The sequence below is a fragment of the Rhipicephalus microplus genome, chromosome 8 (genome assembly GCF_043290135.1).
Source record: "Rhipicephalus microplus isolate Deutch F79 chromosome 8, USDA_Rmic, whole genome shotgun sequence".
Lineage (NCBI taxonomy): Eukaryota > Metazoa > Arthropoda > Arachnida > Ixodida > Ixodidae > Rhipicephalus > Rhipicephalus microplus.
The window spans coordinates 47,651,856-47,674,958 of NC_134707.1; the positions used below are offsets into that span (position 1 = coordinate 47,651,856).

General features: G+C 42.5%; 1 protein-coding gene across 3 annotated transcripts in view; it reads left to right on the forward strand.

The window, feature by feature from the left end:
- The window catches only part of LOC119164437 (venom metalloproteinase BumaMPs1), a 40,741-nt gene extending 34,087 nt beyond the window's left edge, over positions 1 to 6,654 (forward strand). For 2 of the 3 annotated variants that reach the window (XM_037416628.2, XM_075871742.1), the window contains 3 exons: positions 2,113 to 2,266; positions 2,348 to 2,473; positions 6,547 to 6,654. In XM_037416628.2, the coding sequence (XP_037272525.2) occupies positions 2,113 to 2,266; positions 2,348 to 2,473; positions 6,547 to 6,630 (364 nt within the window). In that variant the 3' untranslated portion in view covers positions 6,631 to 6,654. Of the gene's footprint in view, positions 1 to 2,112; positions 2,267 to 2,347; positions 2,474 to 3,606; positions 3,608 to 6,546 lie in introns of all 3 variants that reach the window. The other variant, XM_075871743.1, reaches the window with a different exon arrangement.
- The last annotated feature ends 16,449 nt before the right edge of the window (positions 6,655 to 23,103 follow it).

Below are 23,103 nucleotides of genomic sequence, written 5' to 3' on the forward strand. Positions count from 1 at the left end.
ATATTTCATCATTAACTTCATTGATGCTACATTTGCCCCTTCATAGCACCACGCATGGAAGCCACGCCATGTCGTTGTACTGCTGCATGTCGGCTACGGTATCACTTACAAGAATAGCGTGTGACAAATTCACACAGGTGCTCATGCAGTCCGAAAAACGCACGCAAGACGGAGGAAAAATACAGCACAGAAATTTATTTTCCACTTTACTCTCTCTTGTTTTTTCTTTTTTCTATCAGTGCCTCTCTCTCTATCTTTCTAAGCAGTCGCTCTCTGACTTCTGTCTTTCAAGACTTTTATCTTTTCTTTCTATGAATTTCTCTCCCTCTTCATCTTCGACACATAAACACCTAAAACACAAGAGCTCTCCTGTAAAACTCCCATAGCGCGTATGTGCAACATAAATTAGGTAAATCGCATTACTCTCAACACCACTTCAATAAAAAAAGTCGCAGTTTCACCGCAAGGGTGAAGCGATGAATGCGATTACAACATATTGTCATGTGATAAGAAGGGAGGCAGACAGCTAACTGTTTCGGATCTGATCTGACGTAAATCGACAAAATGTGATTTCAAGAGAGTACGGCGGCTCCAGGGACTCTTCCCACATTCCCTTCGCTTTGAGACTGCGAGAAGCGACCAGCAGTGACCGAACTTTTAAACTCAAAGGTTCCCATTGCTGCTCGAGAGACTCCCACCCCCTCCTTCCCATGCGTGCCTTTTCTAGCTCACTAATGACGGCAAGGGCGTTTCCTCTCTGCTTGAGCATTCAACCACTGGTCTAACATGCGCTTCGGAGCGACGTAGATTGGGTTGCTCATTTGATCGCTGCTTCGGCCGCGTTTGGCACCTACTCTTGCACGCTATTACGTGTGAATAGAACGTAGGATGTGCATGAAGATATCAGAGATATCATCAATTTGGATTTTATACGTGGCATGATGGTGACGGTCACGGCAATGGCTACGGAAAAAAACCCGTCGAGACTATGCATATAATTCATATTGCAACAATAAACTGGGAACATTTGGGCGGTACACCCGTATTAGGGGCCGAACATGCTTTTCTTCTTAACCCCTTTATGGAGTACTTCAACGGTGATTCAAGGTGTGCGGGTTTGTCATGATCATCATTTTGTATCTACGGCACGTGGCAGACTAAGACAGTAGCTGTGAGACTGTAATCATGCACACAAGCCTTGACGGTAATTGAATGTGCTTCCAATTCGTAAGTGGATGCTGAATTACTGCACGCATCGCACTTTCAAAACCTACAATTTATTTTGGCGTATTAAATACAGAATGCTTACGCGTAACATATGCCATGGATGTTCACATGAGCTCCTAAAATATCCTACTCTGTTATCTTTCTTGGAGCCAACCCATTTTATCGTATCTGTCAGTATCTTGGACCCGCACTTGCTTACAACGCGAGTGTAGCAAATGACAAGACCGTCATTGGCAGCATGTTAGTGGAAAGCATTGGTGGCTTTGGCGGCACGCTTGAGCAGTGAACTGCAGCACCACGTGTAGGTGCTGCCCGTTTCCCACACGTACCTCCACGGCATCTGTTTCTCACATGTGCTCTGTTCGCCTAGCGCCAATATGCTTGTTTGGTCACCCTTTCCAACGATTCGGCTCCACGATGGACGGCTGTTGTCATAAAAGATCGGTATGGCCTGATAACCATATGACTTATCACGCGGGTACTTATGCCACGAAGTTCGCTACGTGATGCACTGCGCCAAGAAGTGATAGAGCACTCGTCGCCAGGCAGTAGTCACACTACTCTTTAACCGCAAGAAGAAGTTGCTATTGCTCTCCGGGAATGTTTTGCGATAACTAGCACACCTAATGAACAGCCTGCCAAAAAAGTTGGCGGAAGAGAGTAGGCAGTGAGCTTAGCGAAAACTTGTTCCAGTCTTCATGAATAGCTTTGATATCCTCTTGAGAACAGTGAGTATTCCCTCTGTTATCTGTAATTAAGAGGAGGAAAGCATGTCATATTACTTTACAGTGGTGTTGGTTAGCAAGAACATTACATAAGAACTAGTTCCACAGTATTTTGAACCGTCATTTTGTTCGTAATATATACCAATGTATTCTATTGCAGGGCATATGAGGGTGGCTGCTTGCATAAAAATAATTCAAATAGGTTTCCATTAAACTGGATAACTGAATATTACTTGCCTGGAGAGAACCTTAGCTTAAATAGGCAGTGTGAAATGAAGTACCCGCAACTCCACGGAACCTACTACTTAGAGAAGGTTTGTTTCATTTAAACTTTAACTTGATGTTGTAAGACAAATTCATTATTTTTGAAAACAATTATAACTTGTTCACTGCAGGTGATAGACAAGTGGTACTGCCAAGGTTACTGCTATGTACCGGAAGTTCCGAGGGAGTCTTCTGCCGGCCAGTGGGATTTTCTGTTCATGGATGGCACCACTTGTCACGACGGTTATCCCAAGCTCGTACGACTATATTATAAATTTTTCTTGCACTATTTACTCTGTTAAATTCATAAAAGACCTTCATTAGTCCGCCTTATTTGAGGAGCAGTCTAAGAAAATATTGCGACAGTATATCTGTGGCTGACGGCACACGTTAATATGGTCGTACAATGAGCGAAAACAATGTCACCAACTCTGCCGGCTGCTGTAAAAACACAGAGATGCGTAGTATATGGGCACTTTTTCTCGCTTACGTATCTTCACATAATATGGCTGTAACCAGTTGCAAGGGCCGTGGAATGTCTTTCAGTGGAACGTGTGAAAGGTGTGTGCCTGGCTTACACACGGCTTTGAAAAGCTTAGCGCTGCAGAGTGCTAGTATATCTCTATGTAGTTTTCTATGCGAGTTCGAGGATCACGTTGCCTGAACGTATTTGAACGTTACTTCTGAACAGATCTACGCACCTTCAAAACGCCCCCTGGCGGAGCACTCGTGTGTGATTTGGTGCAGCGCTGTTCTCGTTCCATGTCGGAAATGTGGCCACAATCCATGTTTGCATGCTTGAAGCCATGCAGGCATCTTGCAGGTTATCTAACTGCCCTTGAATGATATGACGGTAGTCTCTGTTAGAAAAAAATATTTTCCGGTCATATGCTATTTCCTTCGGTTAAAAATAAGATGGTGAACCTGTATGCGGGAAGAAGCTTTTCGTTATCCACGTGAACACTAAGTACATTCATTTTCCTGTAGCCCCTGTAAGAGCTCATGATATGGTTCATGCAGCTTTTCCAGTTTACAGAAATATTGCTTTCTAAGCCAAGAAACTCGTGGCACGAATCGGAGGAAAAGTGTGAGCTTGATAACAATTTTCGCCACATCACCCTGCCCCCCTCGTGAGGGTTTTGGCTTGGCGCGAAAACCCGAGTACTAGGCTGGGGCAGAGCAGAAGATAAAGCCACCAACATGGGTGGCAGTGATAACTAACGTATCTGCTAGTGACATACAAGTACCACCAACTGCTAAATAACTTGTAACTGGTCGCATTCACCGGTTGGTGATATGTATATGTCGTTGGCTTCTCGGGCATCTGAAATAAGGTAGTGTTTACGAATAATGGCACGCTCCTGTCTGATCATAGGCATGTGATAAATAGCGTCCATCGATGGGTTTGACGAACGCTTAAGCGTTATATTGCGGGCCGAGACCTTGTTTAGAGTTCGATCAAAGCCGGTAGCCTACCTAACAACACTACAGATGTTGCCCCCAGATAATGATTGTGTAGGGTCTCTTCCACAGCAATTGCCGTGGCTGTAGGGTGGGGTACTACACTGTCATGCAGAATGCATAAGTGGGATTCAGGCTCGAGCTGTGATGCTTATTCGTCTCTTCCATCAGGATTTCTCACTCGGGAACGCCACCATCGCCGGCACCAGATTTCTTGCGACACGAGCTCTTTTTAGGTTATAAGGCAGGCCCCATACTCCCATTTCTTTTAGGCTTTGTTAAGACCAAACTTTGGTAAAATCTCTCTATATAAAAATTGTGAGGTGACTCGTTAGCGCCCCTTTTTCAAAAGAGCTAAGAATAAATTTTTGTGAAGCTCTACAACTTTGTATCGTTTGAGCGAAGAACATCAATTTCATTTTGTTAAAACAAAACTGCTAAAAATAAAAAAAAAATTCTTGTTACGCCTTTAATTTTAGCGTAATATTTTTGAACTGGTCCTTGGTTTACTCTGGTAAAAATGAGCGTATATTCATTTGGACTCCTATTGAAATGAGTAATTTTACCAAGATTCCTCTTCAATAAATTTAGAGTTAAAAATAAACAGCCAGTTTTCTCCATTTTGTTTTCAAAACGAACATTTACTGAAAAATTCAATTAGCAACGAGTTGTGTATTAGACACACGAGTAATGTTTTGGCTTAGTTTCCAGGCTTCTTGGTTCTTTTCGCTCGTTTTGTCGTAGCCCCTACGTTCTGTAAAATTACTGCCCTTCGTGCTTTATTTCCACCCTACTATATATACTATATTGTTGCGCTTTGACTAAACGCCAGATGGCCTTCAGCACGTTGCTTTGGGCCATGCAGGCATTTTTGATAGTTCGAACACTTTTAACGGTGGCAGTTTCGCGTGTTACAGTTCGAGTGAACACGATCTATTGTTTTCTGCACGAGTGCCCTGACATTTTTATTTCAGTGCAGACTGTATATATAATGACAATTTGTAGAAGCTCCACTTCGGTAACACTGCAGTCCACTTCAGTGTGGGTAATATTGGCATCTTTAGTAGAGGTACAGGAATTAGGTAATAATAGGTACAAGTAGAACTTCAGTTTTTCTAAAGAGCTCGCACGAATACTTTTGGTATTTGATACCATCGAAAGTTAGCACGCAAACGCTCGCAGACTAGATGGGCAGAACCTAGGGCGAAGTAACCCGAAGCCATGCGCATATAATTAAAATATCAGCGGCCGAAAATCCGCGTCTGTGGTCGAAAAAGGTTAAAGACCACCGCTCAGGCAGTCTTAGCTAGTGAACTGGTCTCCTTACTTTGAGGGGACTTTCAATGCTTAGCGTCGCAATTAGTAAACACCAGTAAGGTTCGCATCCTTCGGCCAGTGGAGGGGTTATTTTTGAGGTCAAAACGGCCACGCATATACCAGCCACGATTGGGCATGATTTTCACTGAATTTCTGCTCATAGTACGTTAATTTTAAAAGAAACGTTATGCTTATTAGTGCTCCATTACCAAGCTTTTCACAGCCAGTGCTCCTTTGCCAGTAACGTTTCGGAATACGCCAGTTGGCTTGAACTGTGCACGGTTTTATAATGTTTTCATGGTTCACGTATAGTACCTCTCAGGTATAGATAGCTCAAGCATTGGCACACACATCTTTGTGCTGCATACCGAGGTGTTGAACCACCCCGACCGTGGGCCTAAGTTTATGAAGTACGATAAACTCTGAACGGTCCTCAGACACTCTGTACTGATAAGCGACCACGGCTTAGTGAGCGGGCTACAGTTTTAGATTTTGTCGCAAAGCCAATGACAATTTCTGTTCTCTTTATCAGAATTCTTTACGAGTATTTATCCAACGATGGAGAATGCAGATCAGTTTGAAAGTAACAAATTTGCTATAGACAATAGCTAAATGCACATGGAGATGCAATAAGCAAAGGATATGCACCACACGTTCGTCAAGGCCACTACATTGCTCAGTTGACTCCAGCAGCCTGTAGAATAACTTACCACCTTGTCATGCTTATTCCTTAACGCGCTGGGTGCTTTTCAGTTTTCAGCAAGACATTTTTTGAGCCACGACATGTATGATTTGAACTGTGTATTATTTATTTGGTTGTGACACTTAGTTCCGCATTGCTGTAGCGATGGGATCGCCAATTAAAGCGCTGTCAACATAAAGTAGAAACTTCCCAAAAGTGTTTCTGGTTCGGCGAAATAGCCTTTTTCTACACGCATGTATAAAATAAAGCTGCCACTGAGTAAGTCATATATGAAAAATAGTGGTCACTGATTCACCTTTGAAGCCACATGTCCACGAGCAACATTTCCTGGACTTGGGGGATAGCTGTATGTGGTGCCTCTTCTCCTTGGCTGGAACCGTAGTCTGCCATAACTGAATGGGAATTAGGTGAAAAAGAACCACAATTCACGAAACAGCAAGTCACCAAAAACTGCTTCCGGTTATGCGTCCAAGAAACCAACAGGAACATTTTCGTTGAATCGGAATATCGCAGCATGGAGCATCCAGTTTCCCAGAACCTTTTAACGCGACCAATCGGAAATACATAGAGTTCCACTGTAAAATGTTAGGGACCGAGAAGTAACGCTGTTTCCGACATGACACGATAAGTTTACCAGATTGTTCCAGTGGGTCTCTGGTTTTTACAACTGGGATTGATTTTTGTAGCTGCGTTTCTCCGCCCATTTCAAACTCAGTAAAGCCATGCCGCTGCTGTGAATGACCTGAGTTGGCGCTACGCCTATATATTTCCCAATCCTGGTCATGATCTCTGAATGGAATGTGTCTGATGCATGCATATCTCTTGAATGCTTTTCTCAATATTCCGCAGATATGTATAAACGGAGAGTGCCGGGCGGACCCGAGAAGAACAGAACGACGTAACTTCTCACTGGAATACTGGAATAAAAAATAAAGAAAAATAAAAAAAGAATAACAATGATGCGTCATTTCTATAATATTTTGGAACTATTTGTAGTAATATCTTGTTTTTGGACACAATGCAGCCCACTAAACTGTGTACTGCTGGGCAGCACTACAAAACTGTGCACATAAAATGCAGTGCACGTATGTAGTGGTTCATTGCAGCAAAAACATAACAATAACGAGTAACCTAAATAAAGATTAGTTACCAAGAATGCATATTTAGACGTAAACACATGTTTAAATGATTCGATTGAAGCTTTATTAGAAAGTTTGATGGTGGAAAATTTTAACTAAAAGAGGTTTATCAAAAATCTAATTGCAATTTTCAGAAGACTTTAGTAATCACTACCCTGTGAAAAATAAGCCATTCAAGCAATCAACGCTCACAAACACTACCAGCAAGACTACCTGTGACAATTAAAGCCGGTCTACGTTAAGTTTGGAAGCTTGTATCAACAGTCACAGTGCCATCTTTGTTTTTACCCCCTTTTTTGTTGGTTGTGTCACAGCGTCTTGCCAGTGATTAACGTTCGCTCTCAATGTAACATCCTAATCAATTTTTTTGGCTGTATGTTTGAATAAGAGCTAGCGCTTTTTACCTCGGCAACTGAATTCTTGCTAATGATACAATCTGCTTCTTGGCAACAAGATAGCAAATTTAGTAGGGAAAAAAGCTTGGAGTGAACATCTTTTTATTTCTGGTATAGCAAGTTCAAATTAATAACGCTAGCAATACAAAAGTTCTAGCCCCTTGCTGAGTCGACCATGTGTTCGCAAACGAGAATATAGCATAAAACACACTCGGTCCTTTAAATAAGCTTTCACTTTGAATTGTGGAAAAGCACCGTTTCAGCACATGCTAACCCTCACTCATTTCTCGTTGAGTTATCGGCAATTATTCTGAATTGTCACTTCAGCGTTGATTCATATTGCAGTGATACAAAAGCAAGTTCTAATAAAATTTCAGCAGGTAAATAATAAAGTACACCTGAGAGACCCTCGGCGCAATGAAACACCATCACACTTGTCTTGTACTACAAGAAATTACAAGTTCGATTTTAATATTAACTAGCAGCTGTGCCTAAACGTTAAAAAACTGCGATGTCAATATTACTAGTAAACAGCTGAATATAAAAGATTGTCTCTGAAATGAACGCCGACAGGCTAAAAAATAAAAATGTGGGTTTATCTCTTTCAGGCATGGTAGTCAGCAATTGAAGAATATTTTTGAAGCCTTGATACTTGCATCTCACATCGCAAAGCTGACGCCTTGTAAACGGGTATCTGTTTCGAATATTTGGTAAATCCTGCAACTAACCACTGGTCTACTAAAAGGAGAAACCGCAACAGCAAGACTGAGAAACGGCTGCAAAGGCTTCTAGCCGTCATCAGGGCAATGCAGTTTTTGTCAAACAAGAGCGCCACAGATAGAGAACCAAGGCTAACAGGGTAAAGATGAAGGCTAAACGGAAAGGGGAAGAGCAATAGGAGGAAAGGAAGGACAGGGAGAGTAGCCAGTTCTCAGACCAGCTGGCTACCCTGTGCTGGGGTAGAGGTCACAGAATAAAATATGAGAAAAAAGCAATGGTATAAAAAGGAGACGAAGAAACGAAAACAACAGTACAATGAACGACACTGCCTATAGTCAGTCGCTGAGAGCACCTGCCAAGCGCAACAACGTCTCAATAGATTGCCTACTGACGATGGACTCGGCCAACGTCTTATTTGCTTAGTTTTTTGTGTTATCTTTGTGCATTTATTGATTTGATTGTGATACCATGTGAAAGGTATATATTATTGGTGCTATGCAATAAAATTTTGGTTGAATGTTAGCGCTTGTCCTCGTTGTTCCCTTAGTTCATTGTTATCTTTTTTTCTGCGCCTCAGCTGTTGAAGAACATGCATTGATTCGCTTGGAAGTAGAACGCTAAACGAGTTGGTAGGATATAATCCGGGTGATACAGCTTATGTGCCTTATGTGCATTACAAAAGCATCAGCGCAAGTACATTTTGTGAAACAGTGGTCGCGAGTAATGGCACAGTCGCTGCTGTGAATATACATCTTTGAAATCTGAAGGCATACACTCAGTGTTTTAGCTTGTATGAACTGCAGTATGGCTACTTTTGTTCTTCAGTCATTCTCCAGTCCTTGCATGCTGTATCACATGAAGCTAAGAAGAAGTAGAGTATATAGTTGCAGCATGCATGGCTCATGCCAATGCCCCCCAATTTTTTCCGCCAGAAACCATAGGGCGCAGTCGATCACGGTGAGGTTCGTTTTGCGTACCGTGCGCGCTTTCAGTATCTATCTATCTATCTATCTATCTATCTATCTATCTATCTATCTATCTATCTATCTATCTATCTATCTATCTATCTATCTATCTATCTATCTATCTATCTATCTATCTATCTATCTATCTATCTATCTATCTATCTGTCTATCTATCTATCCATCTATCTATCTATCTATCTATCTATCTATCTATCTATCTATCTATCTATCTATCCATCTATCTATCTATCTATCTATCAAACTATCTATCTATCTATCAATCAATCAATCAATCAATCTATCTATCTGTCTATCTATCTATCTATCTATCTATCTATCTATCTATCTATCTATCTATCTATCTATCTATCTATCTATCTAGTTCACCGCTTACGTTCAGGTGCTCTTGTGATCACCCCCTTAACTTCGCGTGAACCAAAACTAGTACGGGATTGTAAGATGGCATATTGAGTTTGACGCAGTGGTCAACACATGAATAATGTCCCAATCTCGTTGCGTACGTTGTCAAACCCTTCTCACCCAACAAAGGCGTGTACCCGCGGGCGGAAATGTGCCACTAGCATACGAGTATGTGACACCGGTGATTGAAGCTTACCGTCTAAGCCTCTGCCCAGGAACTACAACAACACGCTTGGGCAATTTTAAGGTAAGAGAGTAAACAAAAATCTCTTATTGGCAGCGCTGACCTGAGTACTCCAAATAATTAATGTAAGGATGCCAGTAGGAATCAAAGCCAATCAAAATCAATGCGTGGCAATCCAGCATTCTACCACAGAGCCATTCCACGTCTCGAAACTACCTCTCAAGTAGATACTAATGTTCGTGAAACGCCAATTGTTATTGACGTGCTGTCATTGCAACTATATAAAGCTTACATGTGTACTTTTTTTTTGAGAACGGCCCCGCCGCAGTGGTCTAGTGGCTAAGGTACTCGGCTGCTGACCCGCAGGTCGCAGGTTTGAATCCCGGCTGCGGTGGCTGCATTTCCGATGGAGGCTGAAATGTTGTTGGCCTGTGTGCTCAGATTGCGACGAACGTTAAAGAACCCCAGGTGGTCTAAACTTCCGGAGCCGTCCACTACGGCGTCTATCATAATCATATGGTGGTTTTGGGACGTTAAACCCCACATATGAATCATTTTTTGAGAACGGGCCGTCCCGGTTGGTATCGTCAACTTTAGTTGGGTGTCATGCGCTGGATTTCATAAATGTAACTGTGTCCAGGACACGCACTTTATAGCAGCTGAGCGCTTCTGGTGCTGCTAATACTTATGGTCCTGTTAGAATCAACGCACAAGTACAAACTGGTTATATAACATCTGAAATTCGTTAACATATCGTATGACTGTGCTGCAACATTTACACATATTTGTAGCGTCAGGTAATGACTTGTCGCTCAGTGGAATCTTACAACATCATCACCTTCCCTCCACATGCTTCGCATATTCATCATCATCATCATCAGCCTGACTACGTCCACTGCAGGACAAAGACCTCTCCCATGTGCCGCCAGTCAACTTGGTCCCTGATGGCTGCTGCCAATTTATACCCGCAAACTTCTTAATCTCATCTGCTCACCTAACCATCTGTCTCCCCCTAACCAACTTGCCTTCTCTGGGAATTCAGTTAGTTACCCTTAATGAGCAAAGGTTATCCTGTTTACGCGCTATATGCCCGGCCCATGTTCACTTACTCTTCTTTATTTCAACTATTATATCCTTAACCCCCGTTTCTTCCCTAATCGACTCTGCTCTCTTCTGGTATCTTAAGGTTACACCTACTATTTTTCTTTCCATTGCTCACTGCGTCGTCCTCAATTTAATCTGAACCCTCGTTGTAAGTCCCCAGGTTTCTGCTCCATAACTAAGTACCGGCAAGATGCAGCTGTTATATACCTTTCTTTTGAAGGATAGTGACCATCTACCTGTCATAATTTGAGAGTGATTTCCAAATGTGCTCCACCCCATTATGATTCTTCTAGTTACTTCAATCTCATGGTTCGGCCATGCGGTTATTAGCTGTCCTAAATAGACATAGTCTTTTACAACTTGAAGTGAACTAATACTTATCTCGAAGCGGTGCTCTCTTCCGAGGCTGTTGTCCATTACTTTCGTTTTCTGCAGATTAATTTTAAGACCCCTCTTTATGCTCTCCTTGTCTAACTCCGTAATCATAAGTTGCAATTCGTCGCCTGAGTTACTAAGCAATGCAATGTCATCGGCTAAGCGCAGGTAACTAAGGTACTCTCCATTAACTCTTATCTCTAACTGTTCCCAGTTTAGGCATCTGAAAACCTCATGTAGGCACGCGGTAAATAGCTTTGGGAAGATAGTATCTCCCAGCCTTACACCCTTCTCGATTGGTAACCTGTTGCTTTCTTTATGAAGCAATATTGTTCGCATAACGTTGATTGAAAAGGTGCATGGCATCTGTCAAATTTCATTAGGCGAGTGAAGGCTTCAGAACAAGTCACAATGTATTATTACTGCCACGAAGCGCTGGGTTTCTTTACAGCTCGTTGTGCAGCCACTAATTCTAGACATCGGTTTCTGGTCATTAGCAAGCGGTCATTTCTCAGACGGCCGCTCTAGTTCCCGTCTTCTAAGGTAGCTTGACATCAGTCTGCACTCTTTGATGCTTGCTCGTACATGCAGACGTGCCATCTCTGATGCTCAGATGCCGATGTTGCCTGCGTATATTAATAAATGTATCGATCGTGCCAGAAAATAAAAAACGCCGATGAGCTTAAGGTTAAACAGTATGTGGCTGAGGACACGCTTTCACGTACAACTTGACAAGTAGAAAGGTGCATTGACATACCGTTTTCTGTCTTCACAAACAATTTATCTCTTTCGAATACCTGTGGATAGATGTAGCCTTTCATGTAACTGCTGCCTGAAGCGTCCGGGATGGCTTCATGCAATACATTGTCAAATGCACCTCAAACGTTCAAGGAAATCAGCAATGATAATCTGCTTAGTCTTTTTTGCTGTTGTACAGGTGTCACCAGGTCCGGAACAGTACCAGAGAAGACCATCAGGCCATAAGCTGGTCATAATATGCGGGTATGTTTGATGACGAAGGTGCGCACGTGACAGTCATTGCATGCGTGTCATGTAAGAACATGAATACACGCCATGCTCATGATACCCTCGTGGCCATTTTGCTAGCTTCAAATGTACCAACTTTGGTGTTACGTTACGGCAGGCGGATGACAAATCTATATGACTGGTGCAAACATGATAACTAGTACATAAGTAGGGAAAACATAACTACAGGCTATGCTTACAGCATGCTCGCGGCCCTTTAGCTAGCCCCACATGTACCAAACTTGGTATTGCTTCACGTGTATGGACGACGAAGATGATTGACACGCCCAAACATGATGATCAGGATATGCGTGTCATGTAGAACACGACTGCATAGTACGTTCACAGAGCCCTCATAGTTGTTACACTATGTGCAAAATTACAAATTTGGTATCATTTGACGTGAATAGACGCTCAAGGTAAATGATAGCCTAAACATCATAATCGTGATATGTTGGTCTTTTGAAACATGAATACATGCTGCGCTCATGGCGTGTTCGCGGCTGTATCGCTCACTCCACATACACGAAATTCGCTATCACGTTATGTGAATAGATGACGAATGTAAATGGCACATCCAAACATAATAATAATGGCATGTTAGGCATGTACGGCATAATTTACACCCACGTCGTACCACTGTGCCACTGTATTTTAAAGTGACATATCGACCTTCCTCATTCATGGTTCACAAATCTTTGATTCCCACGGTACATGGGATCTGCCAATTTTTTTTTCCGTTTGGTTACATTCGGCCTGCTTTTTTTATAGCTCTGAGCCACGCCGCCTCATCCAATCTCATAATGCTTGTTTTTATGGTTCTATTATTTTGTTCTTTCACAGTTGTCACTCGTCGGTGCCGCCACACTTGTTTAACTTGAAGCTCGGCCGGTGACTTTGGTTGTACAGTATCAGTTTTTATGAAACAGAACACGCGAGCGCGTCAGCTGCGCTCTTCTGCGGATACGTGCAGCACCATCATCCGACAGATAAACTTATCGTGTTCGCCGCCCGTTGAGAGACCAGAGCGGGAGCACAATTTATCAGCGCTTGTCCAACGGTCATGACTCGTTGTTTCGTTTGCTAACAGATTACGCTAAGAGCGGATGCACATCCTTCATTTGTACGTTGATGGTGCTGTAGGCAGCCGCGACGGAGCGCAGGCCACGCGCTTGCGTGTTCTCTTTCATGAAAACTTACACCGTACCTTGTTGACGAGTTCTAACGAAACGCTCAGAAACACGCCCTGTCTGCAACGGGCAACAAGTTCACGAGCTTCGACAGTAGCTGCGCCGAGAGCACACGGTGAACGTCGAGCGGCTGCTATTGCGACGCCTTCACGGGACACTCGGCTCTGAACACGCGCGGCGCGAAAGGCGCCTTGGTGTAGTGTGGTTGGTTCTGTTATTGCGGGTGCTAACAGTTCACTCATTGCCGTGCACAGTACATTTATGGTGAGTTGGCGTTGCCTTTAGTATCTCACTTTTCGCGCGGCTGACAGTCTGCATGCCGAGAACTAGTGTCGTTTTCGGCCAGCAAGCCGAAATGTCACGTGGAAATGAAAGGATTTCTCCATTTGGCCAAACCCTAAAGAGTATCTGGCGCTTTACGGGCTACAATTAACGTGGGATTACGAGGCACGCCTCAATCGACAGCTCAGGAAATGCCAACTATCTGGTTACCATGCGCCTACACAGCACAGTACACGGGCTACTAGAATTCTCCCTCAACCGAGAGGGGACCGCTGTGGCCGGTGTCGTACCAGTGACCATAGGAACAGCAGCCGAACAGCGTAATCATTGTAAACCCTACCGTCACGCATTGTGACTTCACTGCTGAAGGTGTTGTTAGGCTCAAAACGATGACGCAGTTTCAATCCCTAGCAGTGGATTGTTTCACTTTCAGCTGGTATCTAACATGAATATACCGAGTGGGTTTGTAAATGGTAAAGAACACCAGGGCATAAAAATTGATCTCGGATCACGTAAACCTGCTTCTTTTCTAATCGTAGAATGGTTTTTACAGATGAACCGCCCAGACTTTATATTTGGTTGGAGTAGCAGGTATGCTAGTGAAACTCGCTCTTGGGATAGTTGGTGCATCTTTCTGTGTGTGGTTGTTCTTTCCGTGCGACGTTGAATTCTTCATCAAAGTATTCTAAGAATGCAAAATATATTGTACGGGCCTGGCAGCTTCTTCTCTGGTGCCTGGTTGGTTTGGTTGGTAGGTACGTGGGGTCGTACGTTCCAAAACCACCATATGATTATGAGAGACGCCGTAGTGAAGGGCTCCGGTAATTTCGACCACCTCAAGCTTTTTACCGGGTGCCCAAATCTGAGCACACGGGCCTACAGCATTTCCACTTCCATCGGAAATGCAGCTGCCGCAGCCGGGATGCAATTCGCGTCGTGCAGGTCAGCACCCGAGTACCTTAGCGACAAAAACTGCGGCGGGACTCTGGTGCCTAGTTGGGTAGCCCTGACTGACAGCAGTATTAATGGGCGGAGTGCGGCTGTTTATTAACCTGGTGCGCTCAAAGCACAAAAGTGTTTCACTCTTCAATCTCTTAAAGAGACCTACGATCATTTCTATGACGCCTACTTTTAAATGCGAAGCATTTCTTAGCGAACTTCGGCGACTTTGAGCGTATTTATCTAGCCGCCTACAAATTATAGCTCTCCTGGTCGTTTCGATAATGATATCAATACCAAGCATGGTATGGCATAACATGACTCTATTAAGAACATATTTGACTAGTCATATCATGAAAATCATGACACGAATGTCATGTATGCCATGATTTACATATTATGGTCCTGCAGCTCTTGCGGTGGTTTCGTTCACGTGGCATGTTGTAAAACTGGTACACTATGACATGATTGCATGGCGAACGTATGCAACAGGCGCTAACATAAAACTCTTGACATGCGTGTCATGTAACATGACTACGTGCTACGCTCATGACGCGCTCACGACCGTTTGACTAGCGTCGCATATACCAAAGTTGGTATTACGGTACGTGAACGGATGACGAAAGTATGTGACTACTGCAAACATGATAATCATAAGATTAGTATCATGTAACAAGACTACATGCCACGCTCATGATGCGCTGGCGGCCGTTTCGCTAGCGTCACATATACCAAATTTGGTAGTACGGCGTGTGAATGCATGACGAAGGTATGTGACTAGTGCAAACATAATAAACATGAGGTGCTTGTCATGTAACAACGTGACGACATGCTACGTTCATGATGCGCTCACCGCCGTTGCGCTAGCTTCACATGTACCAAACTCAGTATTACGTGACGCGAACGGCCGACATAGGCGACTCACACATTCAAACATGATAATCACGACATGCCTGTCATGTAACAAGACTACATGCCACACTCATGATGCGCTCGCGGCCATTTCGCTAGCTTCACATATGCCAAATTCGGTACGACGTGATGCTATTAGATGACGAAGGTCGGTGATATTAATTGCATGTAGTCATGTTGTTACATGACATGCATCTCATGTTTATCATGTTCGCACCAGTACCATACCTTTGTCATCCATTGATGTACCGTAATACCAAACTTGATAAAAGTAAACCTACCGAAACGGTCGGCAATGCATCATGAGCGTGGCATGTAGTCATGTTGTTACATGACAGACATTTCACGATAATCATGTTTGCACCAGTCAGAAGCCTTCGTCATCCATTCACGTACTGTAATACCAAATTTGGTATATGTGACGCTATCGAAACAGCCGCGAGCGCATCATCAGCGTGGCATGTATTCATGTGGTTACATGACACTCATGTCATAATTTTATTGTTAGAGTCTGTCGCTTGTGTTCGCCTTTTAATCATGCCCTACCATACCAGTTTTGAAACATGTCATGTGAGCAAAACCCCCTAAGGAGCTGCAGGACCATGAATTTTCAATCATGAGAATAATAACTTACATGTCATGATTTTCATGTTATGACTCGTCAAATGCGTTTTTCATACAGTCATGTTATGCCATACCAAGTTTGGTATCGACACCATTACTGAAACCGACAGAAGAGCTAAACGTTGTAGGCGGCTAGATAGATAGATAGATAGATATATAGATAGATAGATAGATAGATAGATAGATAGATAGATAGATAGATAGATAGATAGATAGATAGATAGATAGATAGATAGATAGATTCGCTCAAAGTCGCCGAAGTTCGCTCAGAAATGCTTCGAATTTAAAATATACTCCAATTTTCAGGACTGCTACGCCCGACAGCATCAATGTGACCACGCTCAGCAAAGTGATGGACGCCATTATTCATAGCCCAGCTTCAAGGCGCTTCCGTTTGGCAGCACAACAAGGTGGTTTTTGTTAATTTTTCACCCATGAAATAGAATGAATTTTAGTCACAACATGAAAGTATACAGCAATATCAAAAAACATTTCATGCTCTTCTCATTTCTATTACAATCTAATCACACTTTCTCGCCCTTTCTAAGTCCCTTTTAGGCTCTCAAGAAAATTTTGAGTTTTCATCGAAACCGTTATAGATTTAGTTTCTTCAAGGCTTTGATCCCTCTCGCAGAAGCTGTGAGTTTCTATTCCTAATTGCAAGGTCGCGATCACTGGCGTACTACAACCTAGCAAACTTGGGCCTTGACGAACGTTCCATGTGCAGTGAATTCAATGCCACGTGCACATATTGTCTATGGTGTATATCTGCCTAATATTTTACCTCCGAGAAACGAGTTTGTACATATTCAAAGTTTTTATATACATCAGTTTAATTAAATGACTCTTGTTGGTGAAGTCGAAATATTTTCGTCCCCTTGCGCACTTTCGTTTGATATTGTAGGTTCATGGGAATGGCATGAAAGACTTTATGGCATTTTATTGTGTAGCATGACACTACACGTTCTGTAGAACAGTTGAGTAACAAGACTGACGAGTTGTTACTTGACCTACCTACGTTATTTTAAACTCGCGTATTCTTGTATGCGGAATTGTTGGGCCTGTACTTCAAAGAAAACCTTACGTCAATGGATCTTCTGCTTCAAAATACGTGTCATTTTCAATTTTCATGTGTATATTCAGAATATATTTGGAAGATCTATATGGATAACGATATGAAGGGTATAGATGTTGATGCTAAGCGTGACGGGCCACCATCGTTAGTTTTCGCGGATTTCACATCGTTAGCGCTGCTAAAAAGGCTGCTGAGTTCAAGGCATAGTCATTAAATGGAAAGCTGAAGCACTTATCTAAAAAATGCTTTAGAAGCGTTTGAGGACAGTTTGACTACTTCTGAATTAGAAAAGCGACGTGAGAGTTCCCAAAAGTGAATGCCATTAGTACGTTTTGGTGACAACACAGTTGCTGTTGCCATCGGACATTTTGAGATGCCGAGCGAACACGGCGACGTCATTCTCGATATGACGCGTCATGTGACACAGGAGCACTGCTTAAGTGTGGCGTCTTCGATTAGTTCCGGCAACGGCACGTCATGGGTTAGTCATGGAGGCCATGGTTGAGAAAAAGAAAGAATATTTGCTCCAGGCCAGAGGAAACGAAGATGACGTGTTATTCCACACCCAAACTTTCAGCTAGTGCTCACCAGGGCGGAAAAAGACAAGCTTTTATTTCGCCTCTTCCAAAGCTCCGGCTGCTACAACCGCGAAAACGATTATCGAATCGTTTACACTAATATCGGTCCTTCCTAAACAAGAAGTTTGATTCAATTATAAAATACCCCCAGGTTCTCTTTTAATAAATTAAAGAAATGTCATACCGTAGGAGATCTGTTTTGTTCGAAGATCACCACTTTTTAAATTCAGTTACTAGCAAATACACACAAAATATCTTAAAAACGAGTGTTTTGATGACTCTGTCTTCATGAATGTAGCAAAAAGGTTTGTGTACGTTTCTGCTTCAAAATATTCCTTTTGCAAAAGGTGCAGTATATACACAACGAATGTATCATTTTCGCTGAACATTTTTGTATTGTAAAAGAAATAGCGAAAAAATAGTGGCCCCAGAAAATAGGGTGGTAGGGGGTGCTATCATACCAAAACAGCGAATTTCGCCTCTCTTCCAGATCTCCCAAATGATTATTTGCCACGATGCTAAGAATAAGATGCTAAGTAGAACTGAGTTAAACGTATCAATTTATTCATTCGTTTTGAGAGAGCTTGTACGGGCAACACATAGGAGTTGTGCATAGTTACCAAGCAAATTTTCGAGCTCTATTTACATTGCAGTCGCTAATATAAAGTAGCGCCATACTGATAAGGAAATGCATACTGTGAGAACCCAGCACTACTTTATGAAAATATGAATCTCGTATTTACCTTATGATTCAAACAATCCTGCGTAGCTCCGTAAACTCAAATGAGCCATAAAAAACTACTAAAAGTTTGTCTTGAGAGGCGGCAGTAGCGTACTCATGTCGTCTTTGCGAAAGCAGGAGGCCGAGTTGATCTAATAGAAATGTCAGGTGAATATAAAATAAGTAAGTATGATTTAATAGTGGAGTAGTTTGTAAACTTGCTAGCCATGTTTTTTGAAAGTTTCTAGAATTCCTGCCTCTCCCCTGCATTGCTATCCTGGCATGCAACACAAGTCATTTAGACTTTGGGGATAGTGCCAACGAATGAATAAACTTCACTTTACACCTAAAGAGTTTCGCTGAACTCGTGAGAGTGTTATTTTAAGGTACCACTGAAACTTTCGTGGAAATTCAGTGGTTCTTTAAAATTGTCTTTTTTCAATGATTGTTTGAAGAACTCTATAAAAATTATTTGATTGCAAGCTCTATCGACAAAGAGATGCATAACGAAGAAAAGAACAGCTCTCTGAATTCTCAAAATGCACGACTTCTACTGTTCTGTGTTTTGTAGGCGTACTTTGTGTGTTCTTGCACGCATGTGGTGTGATTGGTATGGCTGGACCTATGATTCAGAAATCACGCGCCTCGTGAATGACTTGTGACTTGTCGCAGTGACTTGTGGCAACTCATGGGAAAGTAAGGTGCTCATCTGTGAGCTACAAAAAAAAAAAGAGAATGGGTAGCGTATTTACCAGTCTCGTTCGTCGATGGTGTCCATTTTCTTTTCAAGTAATTTATAGATGCGCCTGCAATTGGCACGTAAACTTCATGCTTCGAACCACAATAATTTGCAATATTTATTTTGACCTTAATAGTTTTAGCCATTAGAACAACTTTAACGAGTAAAGTGACGTACACTACCAGTGTCTTTTACAAAGCAACCTTTGTAAAAGTTGATTACCCCAGTGTGGGGCTATTCTGGAGTGTTACAAGTCAGCCTAATGTGGTATTTCTTGAAATATGACGGACGCGGTGTTATCTTCTAGCCAAGACAGCGCGTTCAGTTGAGGTCAGGCTGTGGAAATACTCGACATTTTTTCGTGAATAAGAAGTGCTGACGTTGTTATTAGAAAATGGCAACATATTGTTAACACGCATCAACTTCCTTGGAGAGCAAGCCATAAACGGAGTGGTAAAACTCTATGGAATAAGTGGGATCAAGATGACGTCTTAATTTTCCCTTATGGCCATGCTAATTTTGAGTACATGTTAATGCCCTTTAGAACCACTAGAAACTAGTGACATGGACACTTTTAGTTTATAATGGAGTGCCTTTGGCTGACCTCACTTTAAAATATCTTTTCCCGGCATACATTTCGGTTCAAGGCATTGAACAGATTGTCCGCAATGTTCGTAGTTGTTGCTCTATAGTTTCTTTCAGTTTTCATTACAAGGGCACTGAAAGTGGTGTAGTAGCTAAGACACTCGGGTGCTGACTCGCAGGTCGCGGGATTGAATCCCCGTCATGGCAGCTCCACTCCCGATGGAGGCGAAAATACTTGAGGCCTGTGTGCTTAGATTTTGTGCATGTTAGAAAACCACTGGGGGTCAAAACTTTCAGAGTTCTTCATTACGGTGGCTCTCATAATCATAATCAAACACTTTGGCATCAATCCTCACTCGCTTTCGTAAACATAGGTTTATTTCCCTTGCATCTTTACGGATTTTCGAAGACGGTTAAGATGTAATTTTTCACTGACAACTTACGACACCGACGGCGGATTGTCTGCGAAATGAACTCTTTAGCTCTGGCGCTTTAAAAGAGCTTGGAATTACCATAAGGAATGTCCTGGATGATTCCATATTCTGTTATTGGCAAGCTGGGCTCCGCTCATGCGGCCGCATCTCAGTAGTAATTATGTTGTCGCATACTGCTGCATGTCTTGCACTCTCTTGAGAGTTCATTTAATGAAAACTCAACATAAAGCCACGTCTCTGTAGTGTTGCGGGGTGCCGGAATAGTCTCCGTCTGCCCTATATCGATTGCTGAAAAAGCGCACGAGGCGCCTAAGGAGCAACCAAAAACAGATGCAGTGGGTGACAGAAGTTCTGATGAGCACAGAAGAGTGGCAGTGGTTTTCTACTTGCACCATATGACACACAACCTAAAAAGGTTCGACGCACGTGTCGGAGTCAAAGTTGTAGTGTTGGCACGTGAAAAATTATCTGGGCTCTCGCCTATCACTTCGCCGGTGAAGAAGCTAAGGAAGGTTTGCGCAACAAATCATCGAAACAATGTTGTATGCTGCTTGTAGGTAGTGGTTTACAGAATTTGGCTTTGATGTGGCCGAGTTCATGTAGGCCAGACGGTGCTGTATCGATGTCCGTCTAAGTCAGCATCGTAATTAGGTTAGTAAAGGAGTGAATGGGCATCTAGCACTGCACTGTGTAGACTGTGAGTGCAAACCATTTGTAGGTAACACCATGGTGTTATAGCGAAACTGAAACAATGACTATAGAATAATTGAAGGGACTGCTGCGATGAAGAGGGATTATTTATTTGGGGTTAGCACGCCCTAGATAGCTTTGCCAATCAAGGAGCTTCATTTTCCCGAGTGTGCACATGAAGCAGTGACGTAATGAGCGTCTTGACACTCTTGCAGTTGCGATCGGTGTGATGACTAACAACGTCTTCACTTAGGAACTTGCAGGCACATCTCTGGATACGTGTTAGCGAGAAGGAACTGTGAATAGGTACAGCGTCTTCTTTTAACGGGACAGCGTTAAAGAGCTCGTTTCGCAGGAATTGCGGTGTCAATGTCAGCATCGTTGGTTGTGAAAAATATTCATCAGGCTCTACGCAAATAAAGTAAATAAATTATAGAAAATCCTGGAGCAGAGTGAGGACAGAACCAGGGCTGTTTAGGTTCAAGTGGGGATCAAACACAGGTCGTTTGCGTGACAAGCGGATGCTTTATACCACACATCTACACCTCTGCTTGTGAAAAGAGTGAAAAGAGTGAAAATAACTTTCTATTCTTGGAAATGCAGTGAAGTTGCTTTCACTTTTCACAAACACGCGCGTCCTGTATAAATTCTTCAGGATGCAACATGAAATGCTGTAGTAATAATGCGTGGTACAAGCGTCCATTGCTAGCGGGCGTCCGAATATGTGGATATTATACTGGTTCCGTGGTTGAAGGTCGGTACCTCAATGCAAAAGGCACACGCACATCTGCGTCTATTCGCTTGAGGCCACGTATAGTGGGTGGATAGCAAATTTGAAAAGGTTTCATGCACTAAGTGTTTGAAGTACGCACTAGGAGCATTATATTGCTTTCGTGTTCAACTCCTAAAGGTGAAGCTTTAGGGTCCCCTAACTTTTTATTGTTGTCATGCTTTTTTTTGGTGGCTTCACCTATATATCAGGTGTTCTCATAAAGAATCAGTTGGAAGAATCGCTTGTTCTTTGACCTTTGCTCGTTTTACGTGCGTGCGTTTAGTGCTTACAAAAATATGCTGTCTGGAGGCGCTGCGTGAAATATAGTGCAACGTGGCAGTAATGAGAAGAAACGGAAGTCTTTTAGAACGCATAGCTACTAGTAGGTGGCAGCACCGGTTTTTATTTTGTTTTACGATAAATATCGGGGTACATTAGTGCTGTTCGAGGCCAGAACGAGAGTATTGCGGACCAAGACGTACCGAGCCAAATGCGAAGGCACAGACACGTTACGTATTGCGTGTGCACAGGAGGAGAAAACAGCTGAACATTTCATAAAATTCTGTAAAAAATGCCCTTTATAGTTAAAGACGATGGTGCGCAATTTTTTAAGCAAAATAAACTTAAACGTGCAGAAATAACCAGGCGGAGGTTAACTGATTGGTGGCTACAATCAAGGCGCGAGTGAAATTAACTCACTTTAACATATATTGATGGCACTTAACCTCATGGCTGGTTGGCGTGAGCCACCACCTGATCTAAAGCCACAGCAGGATACATTTACCTGTCCATCTATGTTAAAGCCCCTATATTATTCAGTGAAGCTTAAGAAATGCCAGATTTTTTTCGTAGCATCATTTTGTCATCGCAGAGTTCTGTTGCGTTTTATTGGACGTTCTGTTCGAATTCGTACACAGTGCAAAAAGTGCACATTCGAAGGGGCGAATATTTTTTCAAATAATTTTTTAATAAACCGTAAGGTCGAAAAATGCTCCAGGAAACAAGACGTCAGAGATGCGTTCAGTATCTTCTTTTATTTTCATCATCATCCTATGTAGAATCATGCAATCCGTGCGTTTTTCGCATTATAAACACAATATTTTAAAAAAGAAAAGATAGGCTTTTTATATTTCAATTCTAAAATCTCTGAAGTCATGTTAACATCTGTCCACTATTCTCACCACGACAATCAAGATGATGGCCACTCATGAAAACTGCTTAATACTTGTGAACCAGTTTCATTTAAAAGCTATTGGTGAAGTACTACATTGAACATTGTAGCCACTGCTATATTTAAGGTGGCCGTTACAATATGTTTCGAACCCTCCACTTATTGCTGCATAGGAACTTGCCTCTGTTCTTTTAATTGGTTAGAAGCAGTCATAATTTTTCTTTATTGCTACTTTACTGCTTCTTTTGTGGCAGTATCCAGGGCTAACGTCCTCATGAGCACCAGCACTTAATCTCTTCTTAGCCCTTCTGGTGCTGCGAAAATCCATGTTGCTAACAACCATGCTGCTGTCAGCTTCGCTACGTG